Source organism: Vigna umbellata, chromosome 6 (genome assembly GCF_029865625.1).
Source record: "Vigna umbellata cultivar VRB3 chromosome 6, Vumbellata_1.0, whole genome shotgun sequence".
Taxonomy (NCBI): domain Eukaryota; kingdom Viridiplantae; phylum Streptophyta; class Magnoliopsida; order Fabales; family Fabaceae; genus Vigna; species Vigna umbellata.
This window is the reverse complement of record NC_142170.1, coordinates 35,251,654-35,270,776: the sequence shown is the minus strand read 5'-3', so window position 1 is coordinate 35,270,776 and position 19,123 is coordinate 35,251,654. Positions and strand designations below refer to the sequence as shown.

Below are 19,123 nucleotides of genomic sequence, written 5' to 3'. Positions count from 1 at the left end.
ATGGTCCAACCTCCACCTCGCGAGAGGACTCTTAGGGAGATGACTGCACCTGATTTCACTTATGAAAGCTTGTGCATCCAATATCCTAACGAGGATGTGTCATATGTTCTCAAGACTGGACTAATCCATTTGTTGCCAAAGTTTCATGGTCTTGCAGGTGAATTTCCACACAAGCATATGAAAAAGTTCCATATTGTTTGCTCCACAATGAAGTCGCATGATGTTCTGGAAGATCATATCTTCTTGAAGGCATTCCCTCATTCACTAGAAGGTGTGGCAAAGGATTGGCTATATTACCTTGCGCCCAGGTCTATCACCAGTTGGGATGATTTGAAGAGAATGCTTTTGGAAAAGTTCTTCCCAGCATAAAGGACCATGGCCATTAGGAAAGACAGTTCTGGGATTAGGCAGCTCGGTGGTGAGAGCTTGTATGAATACTAGGAAATATTCATGAAGCTTTGTGCAAGCTACCCACACCACCAAATTTCTGAGCAACCCCTGCTTCAAAACTTCTATGAAGGTCTCAACAATATGGACATGAGTATGATAGACGTTGCCAGTGGTGGAGCCCTTGGTGACATGACGCCTGCTGAAGCTAGACATTTGATAGAGAAGATGACTTCTAACTCCCAACAATTTAGTGTGAGGAGTAATGCTATTGTTGTTAGGGGAGTTCATGATGTGGGTGTTGGTTCCTCATTTGCAGATAGAAATATGGAGAGAAAACTTGACACTCTTGTTAATTTGGTGACTCAATTAGTTGGGAATCAAAATCAGAAATCTACAACTGTTGCAAGTTTTTGTGGTATTTGCCCTTCTAGTGACCATTACACTGACACCTGCCATCTTTACAGCAACACTTTGGCCCTGATGCTCCTCAAGCTTATGTTGCAAACATTTACAACAACAGGCACTAGCAACAGCAACAACAACCACAACAACAACAAAACTATGACCTCTCTAGTAATAGATACAATCCAGGGTGGAGGAATCACCCTAATCTGAGATGGTCAAGTGCTCCGCAGCAGCAACAACTTCCACCACCACCACCATTCCAGAATCTTGCTGGTCCGAGTGGACCGATTATGCCTCCACCACTAGTCCAACAATACCAGAAGCAACAACAACATGATATGATTGCACAAACAGCTCCTCCTCAACCTTCCACTTCTCAGCCTTCATTGGAGGAGTTAGTCAGGCAGATGTCTATGCAAAATATGTAGTTCCAACAAGAGACCAGAGCGTCCATCCAAGAGACCAGAGCATCCATTCAGAGTTTGACCACTCAGGTGGGGCAGATAGCCACACAGCTAAATCAAGCACAGTCACAAAATTCAGACAGATTGCCTTCTCAGACTGTGTAGAATCCTAGAAATGAAAATGTCAGTGTCATCACCTTGAGATCTGGGAAGCAAATTCAGATACCCACAGTTCCACCTCTAGCACCTGCACCTCAATCTCAGCCTACACAGCTACATCGTAGAGAAAAAAGGAACAGACATGTTTAAGAAGGAAAATTGAGGTTGGTGGTTCTTCTTCCTCTATAGGTAGTGGTTCTTCTTCTTCTACAGGTGGACTTTCTTCTTCCACCACCACCACCATCAGTTCATCTCCTGATATACAACACCGACCTATTCCTCTTCCATTTCCTCTTAAAGTAATTCAAAGCAAAAATATGGAAGAGGTGGATAAGGAGATATTTGAGACCTTCAGGAAGGTGGATGTGAATATACCTCTACTAGAGGCCATCAAGAAGATTCGAAGATATGCAAAATTCCTGAAGGAGTTGTGTACCGGTAAGAGGAAGACGAGGGAAATGAAAGAGTCAGCATGGGTAGAAATGTATCTACACTAATAGGTAAATCTGTACCTCATATTCCTGAAAAATGCAAAGACTCAGGTACATTCTACATCCCTTGCATTACTGGAAATAATAAATTTGAGAATGCCATGCTTAATTTGGGTGCTTCCATAAATGTCATGCCTCTATCAATTTTTAAATCTCTTTCTCTTGGAACTTTGCTACCTACGGGTGTAGTCATACAGTTAGCAAATAAGAGTGTTACCCACCCCACTAGTTACATAAAGGATGTTTTAGTTAGGGTTGGGAACTCATTTTCCCTGTTGACTTCTACATTCTTGAAATGAGGGAAGGATTTTCCCGTGGGTCTGCCCCAATTATCTTAGGCAGACCATTTTTGAAAACTGCGCGAACTAAAATTGATGTCTATGCTGGTACCTTGTCTATGGAGTTTGGCGACATTGCTGTTTATTTTAATATCCTTGGTGCCATGAAAATTCCATTTGAGGACCAATCTGTTTTTCGTGCTGAAATACTTGGTTATACTGTTGATGAGCATGTTTATACTTCTCACTCTTTGCATGATAAGAACCACTTTTTTCCATCACATGTGAATGTTTCTTTTCCATGCACTAAACATGAATTTTGGGATTGTTGTTGATATTGAGTCTAAATCTAAACTCCATTCATGTTCTGAGAGTGTATCTGTTGTTCAGTCTGACACATTGGGATTGGGTGTTATACCTATGCATTTAAATTCTGTGGACTTGGAATGCACTAACCTTATTGCAGGAGGTACGCATAAATCTTTCCAGCAAGCACCCAAAATTGAAATCAAAGGCTCATTCCTAGACAAAAGCTTCAAGGACAAAGGGCACTAGTTGAACCCGCTCATCAACAAGCTTTCATTGGTAGATGCAGTTGTGAAAGAGACTTCTCTACTCAATCAAGTTTGGAATCTTCCACCATGACTCAGGGAGTTTTCTTTTTCTCTCCTCCACTTCACTTTTATTACACTTTTCCCTGATCTATTGATTGTATTGATTGCTTTGATCCTATTGTTTGTGCTCACCAAGGACATTGTGTAGTTTAAGTGTGGTCTATTGGGGGAGATTTTGATTTTTCTTTGTCAATTTTTTATTTAATTTTCTAGGTTGTTTTTGTTGTGTCTTGTGTACAGTTTTGCATGTGTCCCTTGTTTTTTGGGCTTTGTTTAGGTTGTAGACTTGTCCTTCACTTCATTGATACTATCATTGGTTTGAAATCCTTGCTTTTCTTTGCTTGGAAAAATGATTATGATGCTTGAGAGGTTGATTTGATTATAACACAATTACCCTTGTGAGAATTTGAGCCGCTTGATATTCTTTCTTGTGTGTGATATATCTCTTGATTTCTTGCGCATATGCCTTGTCTTGACTCTTGTTGATAATTCTTGATTGATATGCATGTTTGGAAGTGATAAAGGCAATTTTTTTCTTGAGCCTCTCTAGCCAAATAAACCTACCTTGTTTTGATCATTTGATAAACCCCTTTGAGCCTATGTGTTGCCCTTTTCTTTGTTTTGAAGCTCATCAATTAGCCTTAAGTGCAAAAACCATGATTACCTTAACCTTAGGGAACTTTGGAGCTTTGGAATTGTTTTGGGAATAAGTGCGGTCTTCTTGGGGATTCTTGTGAATTGGCTAGTTGATTCCTCTTCTTGGTTGTTTTGTAAATATGTGTTCATCTTGTCTCTGACAATTATGTTGTTCTAAAAAGAGAGAAAAGAAAAGAGACAAGAAAAGAAAAAAAATAAATACAAAAAAATGTGAAAACAAAATACTTTTCTTTTATAATGGAGTCATGAAGAGGATTGAATTAGAGTTTTGGGTGTGATTTTAATTGTATTTTCACTTATTCCCCATTTCCCTCTATTCTTTTTGTTTGTACCTTCTCATCTATATTATATCCTCCCTTGTCCTTGGCCCCATTACAACAATGAAAATACCTTTTGATTTGAACATGCATATGTTTTTGGGTGTTGATATTAAGGCTTGCCAGTCTGTTTGTTGCTTGCTTTCTTGAGCGCATTTAGTTGACATTGTTTACCTAAGACACTTGAGAAAAACAGTGATAGTGCATCTGTAAGGTTTTGTTACTTTTGATTCACCTCTTGAGCTGATTGATTATTTCGTCATGTCTGGAATTATTTGGATGATTACCATGAATATCTGCTTTCTCTGATTCTTTTTGTGTTGGATGTTGTCTACTCCTTTTGATTGCCAGATTCCTTGAGGATTGTGTAAATCTGTTTGTTTTCTTGTGAGTCTTTAGGTGTTGAGGTTGTGTTACTCCCCTCATGTCCTTTGAACTGTTCCTTGATCTGCGTCTTAATTTTGCCCAGGAGTACAAAAGACTAAGTGTGGTCTATTTTGATGAACAATATTTTTATACTATTCACTTATCTTTTTGTACTACATTTGATCAGGATTGTGCTTAGTTGTCCAATATTTCCTCATGTTTTGATATTTGGGCTTAATTTGGCCTATAATTCTTATTTTAATTAATTTAAATTATGTGATGCTAATTATTTCCATTATTAATTGGCAGGGAATTATTTGGATATTATTTTGGAACACAAGAGAGTTGCCACGCCATTCTTCACTTGCCACATCAGCATTTTTAAATTAAATGTAATTTCGTTTTTTAGGTATTTTTTACATATTTGACTTTTTGGGCCGTTTTTGGGTCATTTTTTATAGAGGTCCATTAGTGGACTGACCTAGGGTTGTGTGCTAAAGAGGGGGCAGACCCCAAACATGTCGGAACAATCGGTACCGTTATAGAGTCGCGCAGCGGAATGAAATACAGATAGGCGGAAAGCGTGTTCGGTCAAACTCGTATTAAGATGTCCGTTTTAGAAAATTGATTTTCTTAGAGAAAATTTATCTAACAGTTGAGATGCACAAATGTAAAGAGTGTAGGAGTAGAAAAATTCACACAAGAATTTTATCCTGGTTCGATTCAAAAGAATCTACGTCCAGTTGTTAATCACTATAAACAGTGATTAACGTTTTCACTAAAAATCAGTTTCCAGATTACAATGGAGATAAAAAATAGAATAATAACCTTCCTTCGACTAATGAACTGGAAGCAGGAATCTACACTTTCCTTCGATCAATGAACCGTAACAGTGTAGATAAAATCTTCCTTCGACACGAACCGAAAGATGACAACCTTGCCAACTCGAATAGAACCGCTCCGACCTTTGACCCACAAATCGCGAGCTTCTCTTATTCACGATATCAGGCAAAACACTTGAACTAGCTTTTTGGAACTTCCTCAGAAAAACTATATTATCAAAAACCTCAGAGTTAACCCACTAAGGGTTTTGGAACAACTATATATAGGCAACTAGTCTGAGTTAGAAAAAGACATTAAAACAAAAGAGATTACAACTGCCACTGATAATCGATTATTGTTAGTGATAATCGATTATTTAAGTCCATTACAGGGTTTTCAGAAAGTGATAATCGATTATCCTGAGGAACAATCGATTATTCCAAAGACTTGTGCAGTTCTCATCCGGACCAGTTGATAATCGATTATTTGAAGGAGTAATCGATTATTCCAGAGCGAAATGTTTTTTTCAAGAGTGCTCATGATAATCGATTATAGCTTCACATAATCGATTAAATGCGTAACTTAACTAAAGATACGAGATTTTCTAATTATTACATATTCAAAGACTTTCCAAATACATTTATATTCTACAAGGTGCTTTTAAAATCATTTTAACAACTTCTTCAAGTCTATCTTCTTGCAGCATCATCAAAATCATTTATCTTCAAATTTACCAATGCTCCTCATTTTCAATGTTTCCAAGACGAGTATCAAGGTCATTGAACTGGTCAATCACATATTCTTCATGATTTTGTTGCCACTCATAAATCTGTTCAAAGTGAGCTTGTTGAGCAAGACGCATATCCTCCATTTGTTTAGACAGGTTTGCAAAATGCTCCTCCATAGTTAGTGAGGAAGAGGAAGGCATTTGAGAAGAACCAGCATCAGTAGGATCAACAGCTTGGACATGGTCAGCCATATGGGCGTCCATATCGTCATTGTCATCATCTTGGTGATCATCATCCTTGTGAATGATCACGTGACCACGAGCAACAAATCCCATTTGGCGAAATGTTGTCTCACCGATCTCAGATCCAATTGGTATCAAAGCTTGCTTTGATATTCTTTCAAACTTTTGCGAAAATGGCCGGTCATCAAACTCAAGTGTACGCCGAAGGTGCTTCCATCAACAGACCACCGCTTTTTACTAGTGATAACTATGCATTCTGGAAAGTCAGAATGGAAATTTTTATGGGGTCTGTTGACAGAGGCATTTGGGAAGCTGTACAAAAGGCTCTTGCCTTCAAGTCTGAAATCTCAAAAGGAAAAAGCTCTAAAAGAATTGAGGATGATGATTCCGATGACGATAAGGAAAACATGAGTCTTATGATTAAAAAGTTTGCTAAATTTATGAGAGCAAAAGGAAAAGACAAATACTGTGGAGAAAGGAAAGATAATCAAGGATCTCCATCAAGCGTCAAATGCTATGGGTGTGGAGAAAAAGGACATGTGAAGACTGACTGTCCTAAGAGTAGGAAAAGTGAAGAAAAGAAGGAGAGAAAGTTTCCAAAGAAGAAGAAAGCTTACATAGCTTGGGAAGAAAATGCTTCTAGTTCTTCAAGCTCAAGCGATTCAGATGAAGAAGCTAATATGTGCTTAATGGCAGACTCAGAAGATGCTGGAAGCCAAGTAAGTGATTCTAGTTTTGAGTCAAGTGATGAATTTGATTTAAAAAAGGCATTTCTTGATTTGTTAAATGAATCTGAAAAACTTGATGATGCTCATAAAAAATTAAAGAAAGAGCATAACGAATTGAAATTGAAGTATGAAAAAGTGCTAGATGACGAAGTTGTTTTAAGAAACAAAGTTAGTAATTTAGAAACTAAATTATCTGAATCTAATGCTATTTTACAACCTGTTGAATGTCTATCGTGTAAGAGTCATATGTTTGATATTGACATTCTTGAGAATTTACTTGCAAAGGCAACCAAGCCTAATTCACATGCTAAAACAAACTTTAAAAGAAGCAATGCTAGAAATGGAAAATGCATCAACACAAAAAGTCTAAAGTGAAAAGAACTCGTAGAGTTTGGGTAGAAAAAGGGACTTTTGTGAAAAATAAAGTGCATGAAGTTTGTTGTTTTTACTGCATAAAACATGGTGATACCCTAAACAAATGCAACATTAAACATTTTGGTGTTCCAAATGGTAAATTTGCTTGGGTTAAACTTGTGAAATGATGTATGTTTGCATGAACTAACCCCGAGGACCCATAATGAAATTGGGGACCTAAATTCTTGCTAATTTGTTTTGTATGAACCTACTAAGTCAAAGAAGTCACTGTGGTATCTTGACAGTGGTTGTTCAAGACACATGACTGGTGACAAGAAAATGTTCATATCTTTTGAGAAGAAAAAGCAAGGATTTGTGACCTATGGGGATAACAAGAAAGGTAGAATCATTGGAACTAGAGACATTGGAGGAGGAAACACACTAATAATAAAGGATGTGTTATATGTTGAAGGTCTTAAACACAACCTCCTAAGCATAAGTCAATTATGTGACAAGGGTCTCAAGGGAACTTTTGAAAGTGATAAATGCACTGTATACTTTAAAAATTCTACTGATATTGCTTTGCAAGGTGTTAGGCATAATAACATTTACTTGATTGATATTGAAAGTGCATCTACTCATAGTATAACATGTTTAGTTGCTAAAGAGGAAAATCCTTGGCTATAGCATAAAAGAGCTGCACATATTCATATGCAACATTTGAATAAATTGATTTCAAAAGATCTTGTGATTGGTTTGCCTAAATTAAAATTTGAGAAAGACAAAATATGCTCTGCATGTCAAAAGGGAAAACAAACCAAATCCTCATTTTCATCTAAAAGCATGATTTCTACATCAAAACCTTTAGAACTTTTGCATATGGACTTATTTGGTCCATCTAGAATTAAAAGTTTTGGTGGAAACTACTATGCTCTTGTAATTGTTGATGATTATACTAGGTTTACTTGAACATTCTTCTTAACGTTGAAATGTGAATCTTTTAAAGCATTCAAATCATTTGCAAAACGTGTTCAAAATGAAAAGGATTTGAAAATCAAAACTTTGAGAAGTGATCACGGTGGTGAATTTGAAAATGAATCTTTTGAAAAGTTTTGTGAAGAACATGGAATTGCTCATAATTTTTCTACACCAAGAACTCCTCAACAAAATGGTGTTGTGGAAAGGAAAAATAGATCATTAGAAGAATTAGCTAGGACTCTTTTAAATGAATCTAATGTACCAAAATACTTTTAGGCTGATGCAGTTAGTACTGCTTGTTATGTGTTGAACATGATGCTTATTAGGCCTATTCTTAAGCTAACTCCCTATGAACTCTTTAACGGTAGAAAACCAAATGTGTCTCATTTGAAAATCTTTGGATGCAAATGCTTTGTATTGAATAATGGTAAAGATAATCTAGGTAAATTTGATGCTAAATCTGATGAAGCAATCTTCTTAGGTTATTCTTTAACTAGCAAAGCATATAGGGTGTTTAATAGAAGAACCTTGATAATTGAAGAATCAATGCATGTTGTCTTCGATGAAATTGTGGACCTTGAGGTGAACCCTCTTGAGTCAAATAAACCAATTGCAGGTGATGAGGATTATTTGAGGGAAGCTCTTGAAGAGATGTATCTAAATGAAAACTATCCTCTAGAAACTCAAGTTGATCATCAAGTGGTTGTTCCTAAAAGCTATCAACAACCAAGAGGACTTTCTCTGGACAACATCATTGGAGATATATCAAAAGGGGTAACTACTAGACACAATCTTAATAATTTTTGCTTAACAGTAGCTTTTGTGTCTTAGATAGAACCTAAGAACATAAAAGAAGCTCTTCAAGATGATAAATGGTGCGTTGCTATGCAAGAAGAGCTGAATCAATTTGAAAGGATTGATGTTTGGGAACTCATTCCTAAACAAGATGATTATCAAATCATTGGAACAAAGTGGGTGTTTAGAAACAAGCTTGATGAAGATGAAAACATCACAAAGAACAAAGCAAGGCTAGTTGCAAAGGGCTACTGTCAAGAGGAAGGTATAGACTATGATGAAACTTATGCCCCGGTAGCCAGGTTAGAAGCAATTAGATTGTTACTTGCTTATGCATCTTTGATGAAGTTTCAATTGTATCAAATGGATATGAAAAGTGCAATTTTGAATGGTTTCATAAAAGAAGAGGTTTATGTTAGTCAACCTCCTGGTTTTGAGGATTTTAAATATCCTGATCATGTTTATAAATTGAAAAAGGCCTTGTATGGTCTTAAACAGGCACCTAGGTCTTGGTATGAAAGACTTAGTACCTTTTTGATTGAGAATAATTTTTTTGTAGAGGAAAGGTTGATTCAACCTTGTTTATTAAGAAAGTAGGGAAACACATCTTGATTGTTCAAGTGTACGTAGATGATATTATTTTTGGGTCTACAGATGATTCATTGTGTGAGGGATTTACACATATAATTTCTCCTATAAATTCACCATTTGCTCTCATTTGTAAAACACTTTTGATGAAATATATGAGTATACTCTACTGCCATGCCCAACCCATACTCTGCACAAAAGTCACTTCTAAATGAGCTTTCCCTTCACCACCTAGCTTCCTTCCAGAGTGAAGGTCATCTGAGCTAGTCTACCCCTACTCGTGAGCTCCTCTTCCACCACTTTCATCCACTGATTTCACCATTCGTTTTTGCAAACCATAAGCACTTCATCTGCTGCTTCCTAATCCACACCCAAGTTGGAACGAGCCATCATATTCGTTTTATTGATGTCAAGAAAACCAAAGATTTTGCAAAGCTTTTGAAAAGAATAATTTTTTAAGGCAAAATCCAATTCACCCCCCCCCCCCTCTGGTTTGAGATCCAAGGCATCACTTTTCTAACAAAAAAGTTTCATCCATTCATTGTTAGGTGTAATAAATATCATATAGTTAGCTTGTGTACTTCTAGGTTTGTAGGGCATGCATGTGAGTGGGGTGGCATCAAAGATAATATGATTTTAAGATTAGATGAAAATCACCAATTAGGGATTGACATGATTTAAGAGCATGCATGTGAAGAAAAATTTTTCTACCTTTTTTTGAAAGCAACTAAGAGTTGTAATGTGAGATGAGATAACTCATGGAGAGATGTAGAAAGTTTATTAGAAGTGAGAAGAGGTTCTATCATAGAGAAAAGAAGTTTAAAGAGAAAATTGAGAAACTCTTGAAGTATAAAGAGAAGAGAGATTGAAAGACAGAAAGAGAAATAAATACAAAAAGCTCTAAGAGCTATAATTGAAGAAGCTAAAAAAGTAAGAGCGGAGGAAGCTAAAAGAGAAATGGAGTAGAGAGAAAAAAAAGAGAAAGAAGAAAATGAGAGAAGATAAAGGGATGAAAGAGAAAAGAAAGATAAAGAAGAAATTGAGAGAAAAGAAAAGGAGAAGGAACAAATACTACTCAAGGAGGAAGTGCTACTAAAGGAACCTCTCACTCCTATAATTATAATTGAGTTAAAAATTTTAAAGGAAGTTTTTGAATCTTTTAACTCTTCTCATGTTATCAACGATTCTCATTTCTTGATTCGAACCTTTACTTTTGAAAATTTTCTAACTCCATTCTCACTCCTCATTATTTTAAACACCTCACTAGGATTTTTGAAAAATCGCACTTTGAATTGTGCCTAACAAGTTATAAATAACTCAAGTAAACAAAAACATTTTTGTGAAGTAGGCCTTATTATTCTTAAAGAAAATGATTTCAAAAATACAAAAAGGCCTTATTATTTTGTTCTTTACTTTAGATATGCACTTACTTTGTATAATAATTTATTCAAATATTGTTTGATGGTTACTGTAGATTCATATTTGTCTTGGAGTACATTAACAAATAAATACATGACCACTGTCACTAAGCATCACTCGAATTTGAGGACGGATCTTTCTCTAGACAAAGAGTATGATGGAAAACCATCTAGCCACCAAGACACTAGCTAAGAAGATTAAAGAAAATGAAACTTCATGGAGAAAGACTCTATATTTGAATAGTGAAATACAAATATTCTTTTAGACCTTATATTTTGACCAAGGGTATATTTCTTTTAAACCTTGTATTTGGCCATTTTAGTATGACAACCTCAATTTAATCGATTATGTAAATAACCTAATCAGTTAAATCAAACAATACTCTAAAATGTACAATTTTGACATTACAAACTGATTCTTAAGTGACTACGTGAACTAAGGTGTTCTTTGGATTTGTTTGAATTCCAAATAACCCTTGCTTGGAAGACAAAACACCTTAAAAGTTAGAAGTTACTTGCGAACACATAATAAATAATCATCTTAAAATATTAATATATTATGATATTATTGTTATAAAGATAAATAATAAACATAATATTTTATTAAAACAATTGAAATATCAAATTTAATTAAAAATTTCTAAACTATAATGATATAAATATTCTGAATAATACTTTAAAAATAATAATCAAAATTCTTTAATGAAACTTTTAATTGTTTTTTAACTAGTTTTAAGATAAAAGAGTAACTTTTTGTTTTAAAGATTTTAAGAGTTTTTTTTTAATAACATGTCAACCTTACATTATGGCATTAATATTTATTACTTGAAATAATCATAGCTCAACACATAAATAATCAACCGATGTCGCAAAACACCATAGGTCAAAAATAAAAAAATTTAAATTTTGAGAAACTAAAAACAAAGAAAAAGTTATAAGTAACAAAAATTAGACCTCCTTTATTTGAGAGAACTACAATTATATTTAACTAAAAATTAAATTAGCCACTTGAGCTTTATCTCTGCCTAAACACAGAAGAAGAATTTTGAGGGGCACGTTATAAACATATTTAAGAGAGAGATAACCATTAACACGTATTGACCTTGATGCCATAAATAGTTCTGTCATACAAACTTTAGTATACAAAATATTTACATTTTCATTTACATTAAAAGTAACTGTACAGAAAGGAAAATTATTGCGTACTCTAAAACCATAACTATTTATGATCTCTGTTAATAATTACATAATACGTAATTAAGTTTTTAAATTTACAGAAAAATTAGTAATACTTAATTAGTGTGTAAGGAATAATGCAAAACATAACTGTCTCAATCAAACCATTGATAATTTCTCTTTAGAAAGCGAGAATACACCAAACACAGCATTAGTTATTCTCTCTCTGACTTCAGGTTGACTTTATCTTGTCCAAGTTATACAATCTCTGCAAAAACACCCAAAGTGTAAGCAGACACCAGAAAATTTCATTACCAATTAACGTTATGTTATGAAGCAGAAAACCAAGCTTACTAGAATACAATGGATATCCTCAAGAAAAGGAACAAACAGAGAAACCAACATCTGCATTTTCTCCTTCAGGGTGTCATAGTTTTCCTCATCAGTTCTAAGAATATTAACAAATGTTTTACTCTCTGGTACCAGTCTTAGAGCCACCTGCAATTCCATGCAATGTAAAGAGTTTTTGTCATTATAAGAATTTGATGAAAAAGTGGTCATCATAATCATATAGGTAAATTAGCCAGCTAATCCATAAAAAAATTGTGTTTTTTACTCTGAAAGCAGCTGATGAAATCCATCCATGCCACGGTTTTAAGGTTAATTCATAAGCCTCCTCAACTACTTGCTCCATTCTCTTTTCAGGGTCTTTTGCCAGTGTCTGTAATAATGATGAGGTGAAATCCAGGGTCCTGCAATTTGCAGAAAAAAAAGATAACTTTAGTCATGTAGAATTTCAGTACACATTGCTGATACAGTCTGAGTAATATCATAGTAGTAAATATTATATGTTGTTCATAAAAATTAGTCTCTAGTTTTTTCACCTAGTGAGCCAAACCAGGGCCTTACTGCAGCTAGACCCTTTTCTTGCATTGCCTTCTTTCGCTTCTGACTTCAATATCTCGACCAAATTCGAGTTCACTGAGGTATTTGACTCATGCATCAGTTCCAGTGTCTGCAACGAAACAGAATTCGATACAGAGACTGACTTATAAGTTATAGTTGGAAGTTGGATGATTATCAGCAATGTGCAACTGTGTTAAACTGGAGTAAGTTTTCAATATATAGTTATTTGATATGTACATGGAACTATATGTTTGCTTGGTAAAAATTGAAAAGGTCGAGAGAGATTATGAATTCAACTTCTCACACTAATATTTGAAAAATATAAGATTGATTTGAAAGACATAAAAGATGAAAGACTTAATGAGTTCACTTTCTTATTAACAAAATATTAACAAATATTGTTTCTCAATAAAATAAAAAATCTTAACATGTACATAAGTTTTTCAATTCATTAGAAAAATCAATATTCTTTATTAAGTACTATTACATGCAAACATTAGTAGGAGTCAATAAAACTTATCTAATCATTTCTGGTTAAAACTTAGCAGTCAATAAATTAACCATGCAAATAACCCACAAGGACAAAACCAATTGCCATAGTTTTTGTTCTGAAGGAATGAAGTGGTTTGGTGGATGATGAAAGCAAACCTTAATATTCTGGTACACATCTTGTCTCAGAACAGCCATTGTCGGTCCTATCTTATCTGCTAGACACATGATGACAATGTTTTAGGTGTCACATGACATTATTGGAACTTCAAAGAAAGAGATCAAGTTCCAAGTGAACTCACCGAGAACTTGCAGCACCAAATAGCAAACAGAAACAAAAGGCTTGGTGGGGATATGAGCAGACTCATGCTTTTCACCAGGTTTAACTATGACCATCATGGAAAGTTCTTCAATGGCAGAACCAATCTCTGATCTCTTCTCCATTTCTCTCCTTGTGCTCTTCATTTTTAGTTGATTCCTTCTTCCTCTATACCCTCTACCCTCTTCCTGTTCTGCAATGCATATCATATACTATATATATATATATATATATATACACTCATGTTTGTGTGCTGCAACATACATCTGGAGTTCTATATCTATACTTTATTAACTTTGAGCATGGACTTCTGTTAATAATTATGGAAAATGACGTATAGACACAGCATGTTATAGCGAGAGTGAAAAGAAAAATATGAATAAGATAAGTAATATGATGTGATAAACTAATCAACTAATAAAGAAATGATGAGTATCAATGTTATACAAATATATTATGGAGACTAAAAGATCAACTCATGATGGATCCAAAATGTTATCTCAGATTCAGGACTTTTATCAGCAAGCTTTATCTCTAATCTGTAACCTTTTAAGAAAATGAAATGAATCTTACGTTATTTGTTCTAAAAGTCTTAAGAACTGTTACTTGTTCTTACGTAAGAATTACCATATCAATTGCTCCACAATAAATGTTTTTGTTCCATATTCTTAAGATAATTTAAATTTTGTATTTTGATCAAGTGGACTATTGAAGGAATGAGTCTTGCTAACACATCTATTATATTGCTTTATTCTGGAACATAACTTCTCATGCTTGAACTCCTGCTTTTGTTTTTGTTTCTTTTTCTTTTAGTTTTTATCAGTTTTGGTTTGTCAATAACATTTTGGGTATATTTCCTATGTAAAACCGTTGATGGTGACCTTTCATTTGACCTTGGAGAGAGTTATCATCTATGGTTCTAGTGTTTTGAAAACTATGGGCAGAATAAATAAACCACGTAGAAATTGACAATAAATAACCATTTGCCTCGTTAGTTTTTTTTTTCTTTTTGAGATATTTGCGTTGTAAGTTATTACTTTATGTATAGTGTTTACTCTTTCTATTTTTATTTTATTTATAAGAATTAAAAGTACAACAAATCTGTTTAATAAATGTTTTTATTATTTTTAGTATATTTCTAACTTTTTATATTTTAATTAATTTTTCTAATAATTCTAAGTCACTATCAAACAAAAATAAAATTATGATAAAGTAAGAGTTTAGAAAATTTTGTTTTAGAATTGATATTTTGTTTAGAACGGTAAAACTTGATTATTTTAATATTAAAAGTTTAAATTTGTAAATAAAGTTTTTATAAACGAGTTTCATTATTTAAAAATATATAATCTCTTTAAAAATATTTTCTGTAGAGTTCTTTCCTTTCTTCTCTCCTTTCTTTCTAGGTTTTCTTACTTTATGTTAATTTCTTTAAAGATCAGAGATCGTTAGGGTGATCTTGAAGCAAACTTTTCACTTTTGTCTGATCAGTTTCTTCAACAAAATAAGTTGATTTTCTATCCTTTTCTTGGTTTGTATGTTTTCTCTGTGGATGTTAATCATCTTGATTGACATGTAGTGTTTGAGTCTTCTATAAGAGTTTTTGTTGATCAGTGTTGCTAATGATATGCCTTGACCATGTTTATGTTACTTTTAAGAACATATATGGCTTTCTGTGCGTCTGAAGTTGTTTTGGGGATTCTTGAACAATTTTGTTTGTTTCTAAAGTAGACAATGCCTCAAATGTGGTAAATAACCTTAATGATACTATCTTAATGAACTTGAGATTGGAAGCTTGGTTCCATTTTTAAGATGAGTGAGGTTCATGACACAAACTTTCATTCTCCAAAAGAATTGAAACCCTAATTTCCCTTAAACGTAGGGACTTATTTTGGTAATCCAATAGTCTTACATTGTTAAAGAGTCGAGGTAAAAGATAATTTAAATACACTTTCATACTTCTAACTCTAAGACATCTAACAAAATTATAATATGATTTCAAACTTCAAAATTGACAATATCTCATATAAAAATTATTTCTAACAAAGCTATCTTTAACATACTTAATATCAAATCAATATAAACTTCCTTATGATATTTAATAAATTTTTAAGACTCCGAGAAATATAAGGAAAAACACAAATCGTATAATTTACATTATTAAACTAATTAAATAATACATTAATACCATATTTTGATTCACTAATGTACAAAAGGCTTTTAACGTCTGATCCCGATTCGACGTCTTATTGGGAGATGTCAATGTAGACGTCAGATAGTACAAATCATATGTCTATATAGACGTCGTATAGTACAGGTCAAACGTCTATATAGACGTTGGACAGCACAGGTCAAACGTCTGACTGTGGGCAGCTGACGTTTAATGTCTTGAAATGAATATTGGCTCTGTAATCCATTAGACGTCTGCATGTGCACTAACATACGTTAATAGACGTCGAACAGTGCCAAAACAAACGTCTACTAGGTGTTTTTTTTTAAAATTATTTTATTTTTTCAATAAAACCACACCTGAAAAATAGAAAATTGTCCCAGAACAACATAATATAATATATGTTATGCATTTCAAATTAACAAAGTACTAAAAAATAATCAAAAACCTAAACTATCAAAAGTTAAAGTTAAAATAAATGTAAATGTTCAACAATAATAACAAGTCTTCCTAGGTCCATCTTTGGAGAAGATAAGTTGTCCACTCTTGTCTTATCTTCTTAATTGCGTCCTCTGATATAGGACATGTACTCTTGAAGTGCTGCAAAATGAAGAAAGATTCATTATGTTCGCATATGTTGAAAGATGTATTTGATTTGTAATGAATTGTAGGTAAGCATCATTACCTCAGTTCACTCATCTGTAATGGCAGCTCGAATGATGGTCTTAATCCAAGACATGACATAGTAGCCACATTCCCATGAATCTAGTTGCTTGTTACACTAAAATGACAAATTAAATAGTCAAGCATTTAGATCATTCAATAACATAGAAATTGAATTAGAACTATAAACGACTTACAACCTTTGGATATAGGATTTGAACTAGCTGACATCGGGCTTTACCCACAACTCTATTTACATTGAAATCATAAGGTAATATTAATATAACTATATTTATCATAAAAATTGAAGGTCAACATGAATTTGAAACATAAAAAGAGAAACACGTACTCTTGAAGAATGTTTTTCAAGTCAGTTTTCATCTTCCAGTGCAACGAACAAAATCATATAATTTTGCATTGTTTGGGAATGATGAGCATCAGCTGCCAGTGAGACCTATCATGAATCATAAATATTTAGTAAACTAATTAAGTAAACCTTAATGAACTTTTACATAAAACAACCCATACCCATCAATGTATGACACAAGGTATACGTCTCTATTTGACTCAGTCATCCATGTTTGCAAATAATTTTGTTTGGTCTCAATTGTGTTACCAGAAGGTTGAATGGTTTGAGGTTCAACAAATCCGTACATGGAAGACCGACCTTGATCCACAATGATTGTGTCCATGTACCTAAAACAACAAAATTAAGTTGATAGAAACTAAGAATCTAAATATAACTAATATGGAAGACAAAATTAACTATCTTACATGCACCATAGTTGAAGGATGGAAATATTCAACATCATGTCTCCCCCAATGACCTCCAATGCATCACTGAATGTGATATATACTAGCACATGGCATTGGAGGCCAAATACTCTCAAATCCTAGTACAATTCTATTGGTCCTCTGGACAACCTGGGTAATTTTGTCATGAGCTTTGCCAGAGGATCATCCTCCGCTTCAGCCATCTCATCATCTTCATCTATGAATGGCTCATGCATCGGCTGCTTCTGAGGACGTATGAACTAAAGATAAAATTTTCAAAGTTATCAATCAATATTTATAAATTTAACATAGAAATACTAATAATAAAAATATTATACATGTGGTGTAGCAATGTGTGACATGATCAATGCTCTAAGCCAAGCTATAAATGTTCCTATCACCTCCCCCACAAACTGAATTTCTGAAGTGGGTACATGCACTTGAGCTTGGAGATCCCGAACCTCGTCAATGGTCACATGCACGTAGTAGGGTAATAAGGGAACACCATGAATAGTCTCGCCTCCCTGAAGTTATCGTCCGACAACCACAATGCGTGGAGGATTCCCATCAACTAACATCTCATACTTACCACTATTCTCAGTAGGGTCTACAGTAGAGCATGATCCTCTAGTGCTGACCCGAGGTGTTGTGGGAGCTTCAGTTGGCAACCCACGGTGCCCTGTGTCATGGAATGCAACTTCTCTTCAAGTGCTCTTTGGATTTCCTTTTGTTCTTGTAACTGCTCCATGAATCGTTGCTCCATAGATCTCATGCTTTGGTTGATCCTTTCCTCTCACTAAAGATCCATCTTCCTTAGTGCCTCCTGACTCATGGATTGAATGCTTTTTTGTGTAGGGTCAAAGTAGTCACGAAGACCAATCGCCCCACCAACTCCACGTACACGTCTTGGGCGCTCGGGCTTTCCAATGCTCATTGTTAGAATGTCGTCCCTAACTTGGCCAACAAATGTTCCCTGAGTCTGTTTCTCAATCAACTCATCATGCATATAAAAAAAGCTTTGTTACATAAAATACATGCGATGATAAATACACAGTCAAATGTTTAGTATTTGAACTTACAATTCTTAGTGAGATCAAGGCAGCTGAGGAAGATGTCATGTTCCCATCAGACTTAGTCCGAGCAACCTTCCACATCTCGTACCTAGCAGATGCAGGTGCTAGGTCGGGGACTCAAGTCCTAAGGCCTCCGCTCGACTCTTTCTCATCTTCTTCTCAAGTAATGCATAACCACCTCATGATAACACGTGTGTTGCATCATTTAGCCTTTATCTTTCTTGGGCGGCTAACCTTTTACCCTGTGAAACTATGTATATTCTTAAGTGTAAAATCATAATAAAATGCATTAATTAACTAAAGAAATATGTTAAGAAACAAACCTGCCAATCCTCAAACTCTCTAGATGCACAAAACTACATCCACTCCTCCTATATTATTCTGTACTATTGTCACATGGAAACTCATGTTGTCTGTCTCCAAAGACATATAGATGTGTCAGTCTTGTCTTGGAATCCCTCAATCTGATCGCTACATGGGATAACACTTTCCTTCTAATTTGACTAGTGTTTGGAATATCATAATGTTGTTGTTTAAAACAAAGAACATGTTAATGACATAATAAGAACAAAGATAAAAGTATATCAAATTTATTTTAAGTAAACATACCTGAATGTCCTGCCATAAAAAGTTATTGTCAACCTCTAAGACGTCATCCCAAGATGCAAGAATGATAGAAACATGGGTTTTTGCTAACATACCCAGATAACTCCTAAACTTATCAACATTTGGCCCTGAAGGCATACCTGATCTCGGGTCAATGTCAACATGTATCCTCTCCTCTGCAATGCGTCGGGATGTCACATCGGGCAATCGTGTGAC

At 34.4% G+C, this 19,123-nt stretch overlaps 1 protein-coding gene and 1 pseudogene across 2 annotated transcripts; one reads left to right on the top strand and one right to left on the bottom strand.

The window, feature by feature from the left end:
* On the top strand, nt 1-2,682 carry LOC124841684 (uncharacterized; annotated as a pseudogene).
* A 9,366-nt stretch (nt 2,683-12,048) lies between these two features.
* Nucleotides 12,049-13,770, bottom strand: LOC148197331 (glycolipid transfer protein 2-like). 2 transcript variants are annotated; one of them, XM_088093404.1, is made up of 6 exons: nt 13,608-13,770; nt 13,465-13,523; nt 12,795-12,925; nt 12,527-12,662; nt 12,265-12,408; nt 12,049-12,178 (listed from the first exon to the last, which is right to left on the bottom strand). In XM_088093404.1, exons 1-6 carry the CDS (start codon nt 13,768-13,770, stop codon nt 12,143-12,145), a joined length of 669 nt encoding a protein of 222 aa, XP_087949530.1. In that variant the 3' UTR covers nt 12,049-12,142. The 2 variants fall into 2 exon arrangements, with proteins under 2 accessions (XP_087949530.1, XP_087949531.1); XM_088093405.1 differs by having other exon boundaries at nt 13,465-13,520.
* Nucleotides 13,771-19,123: the final 5,353 nt, after the last annotated feature.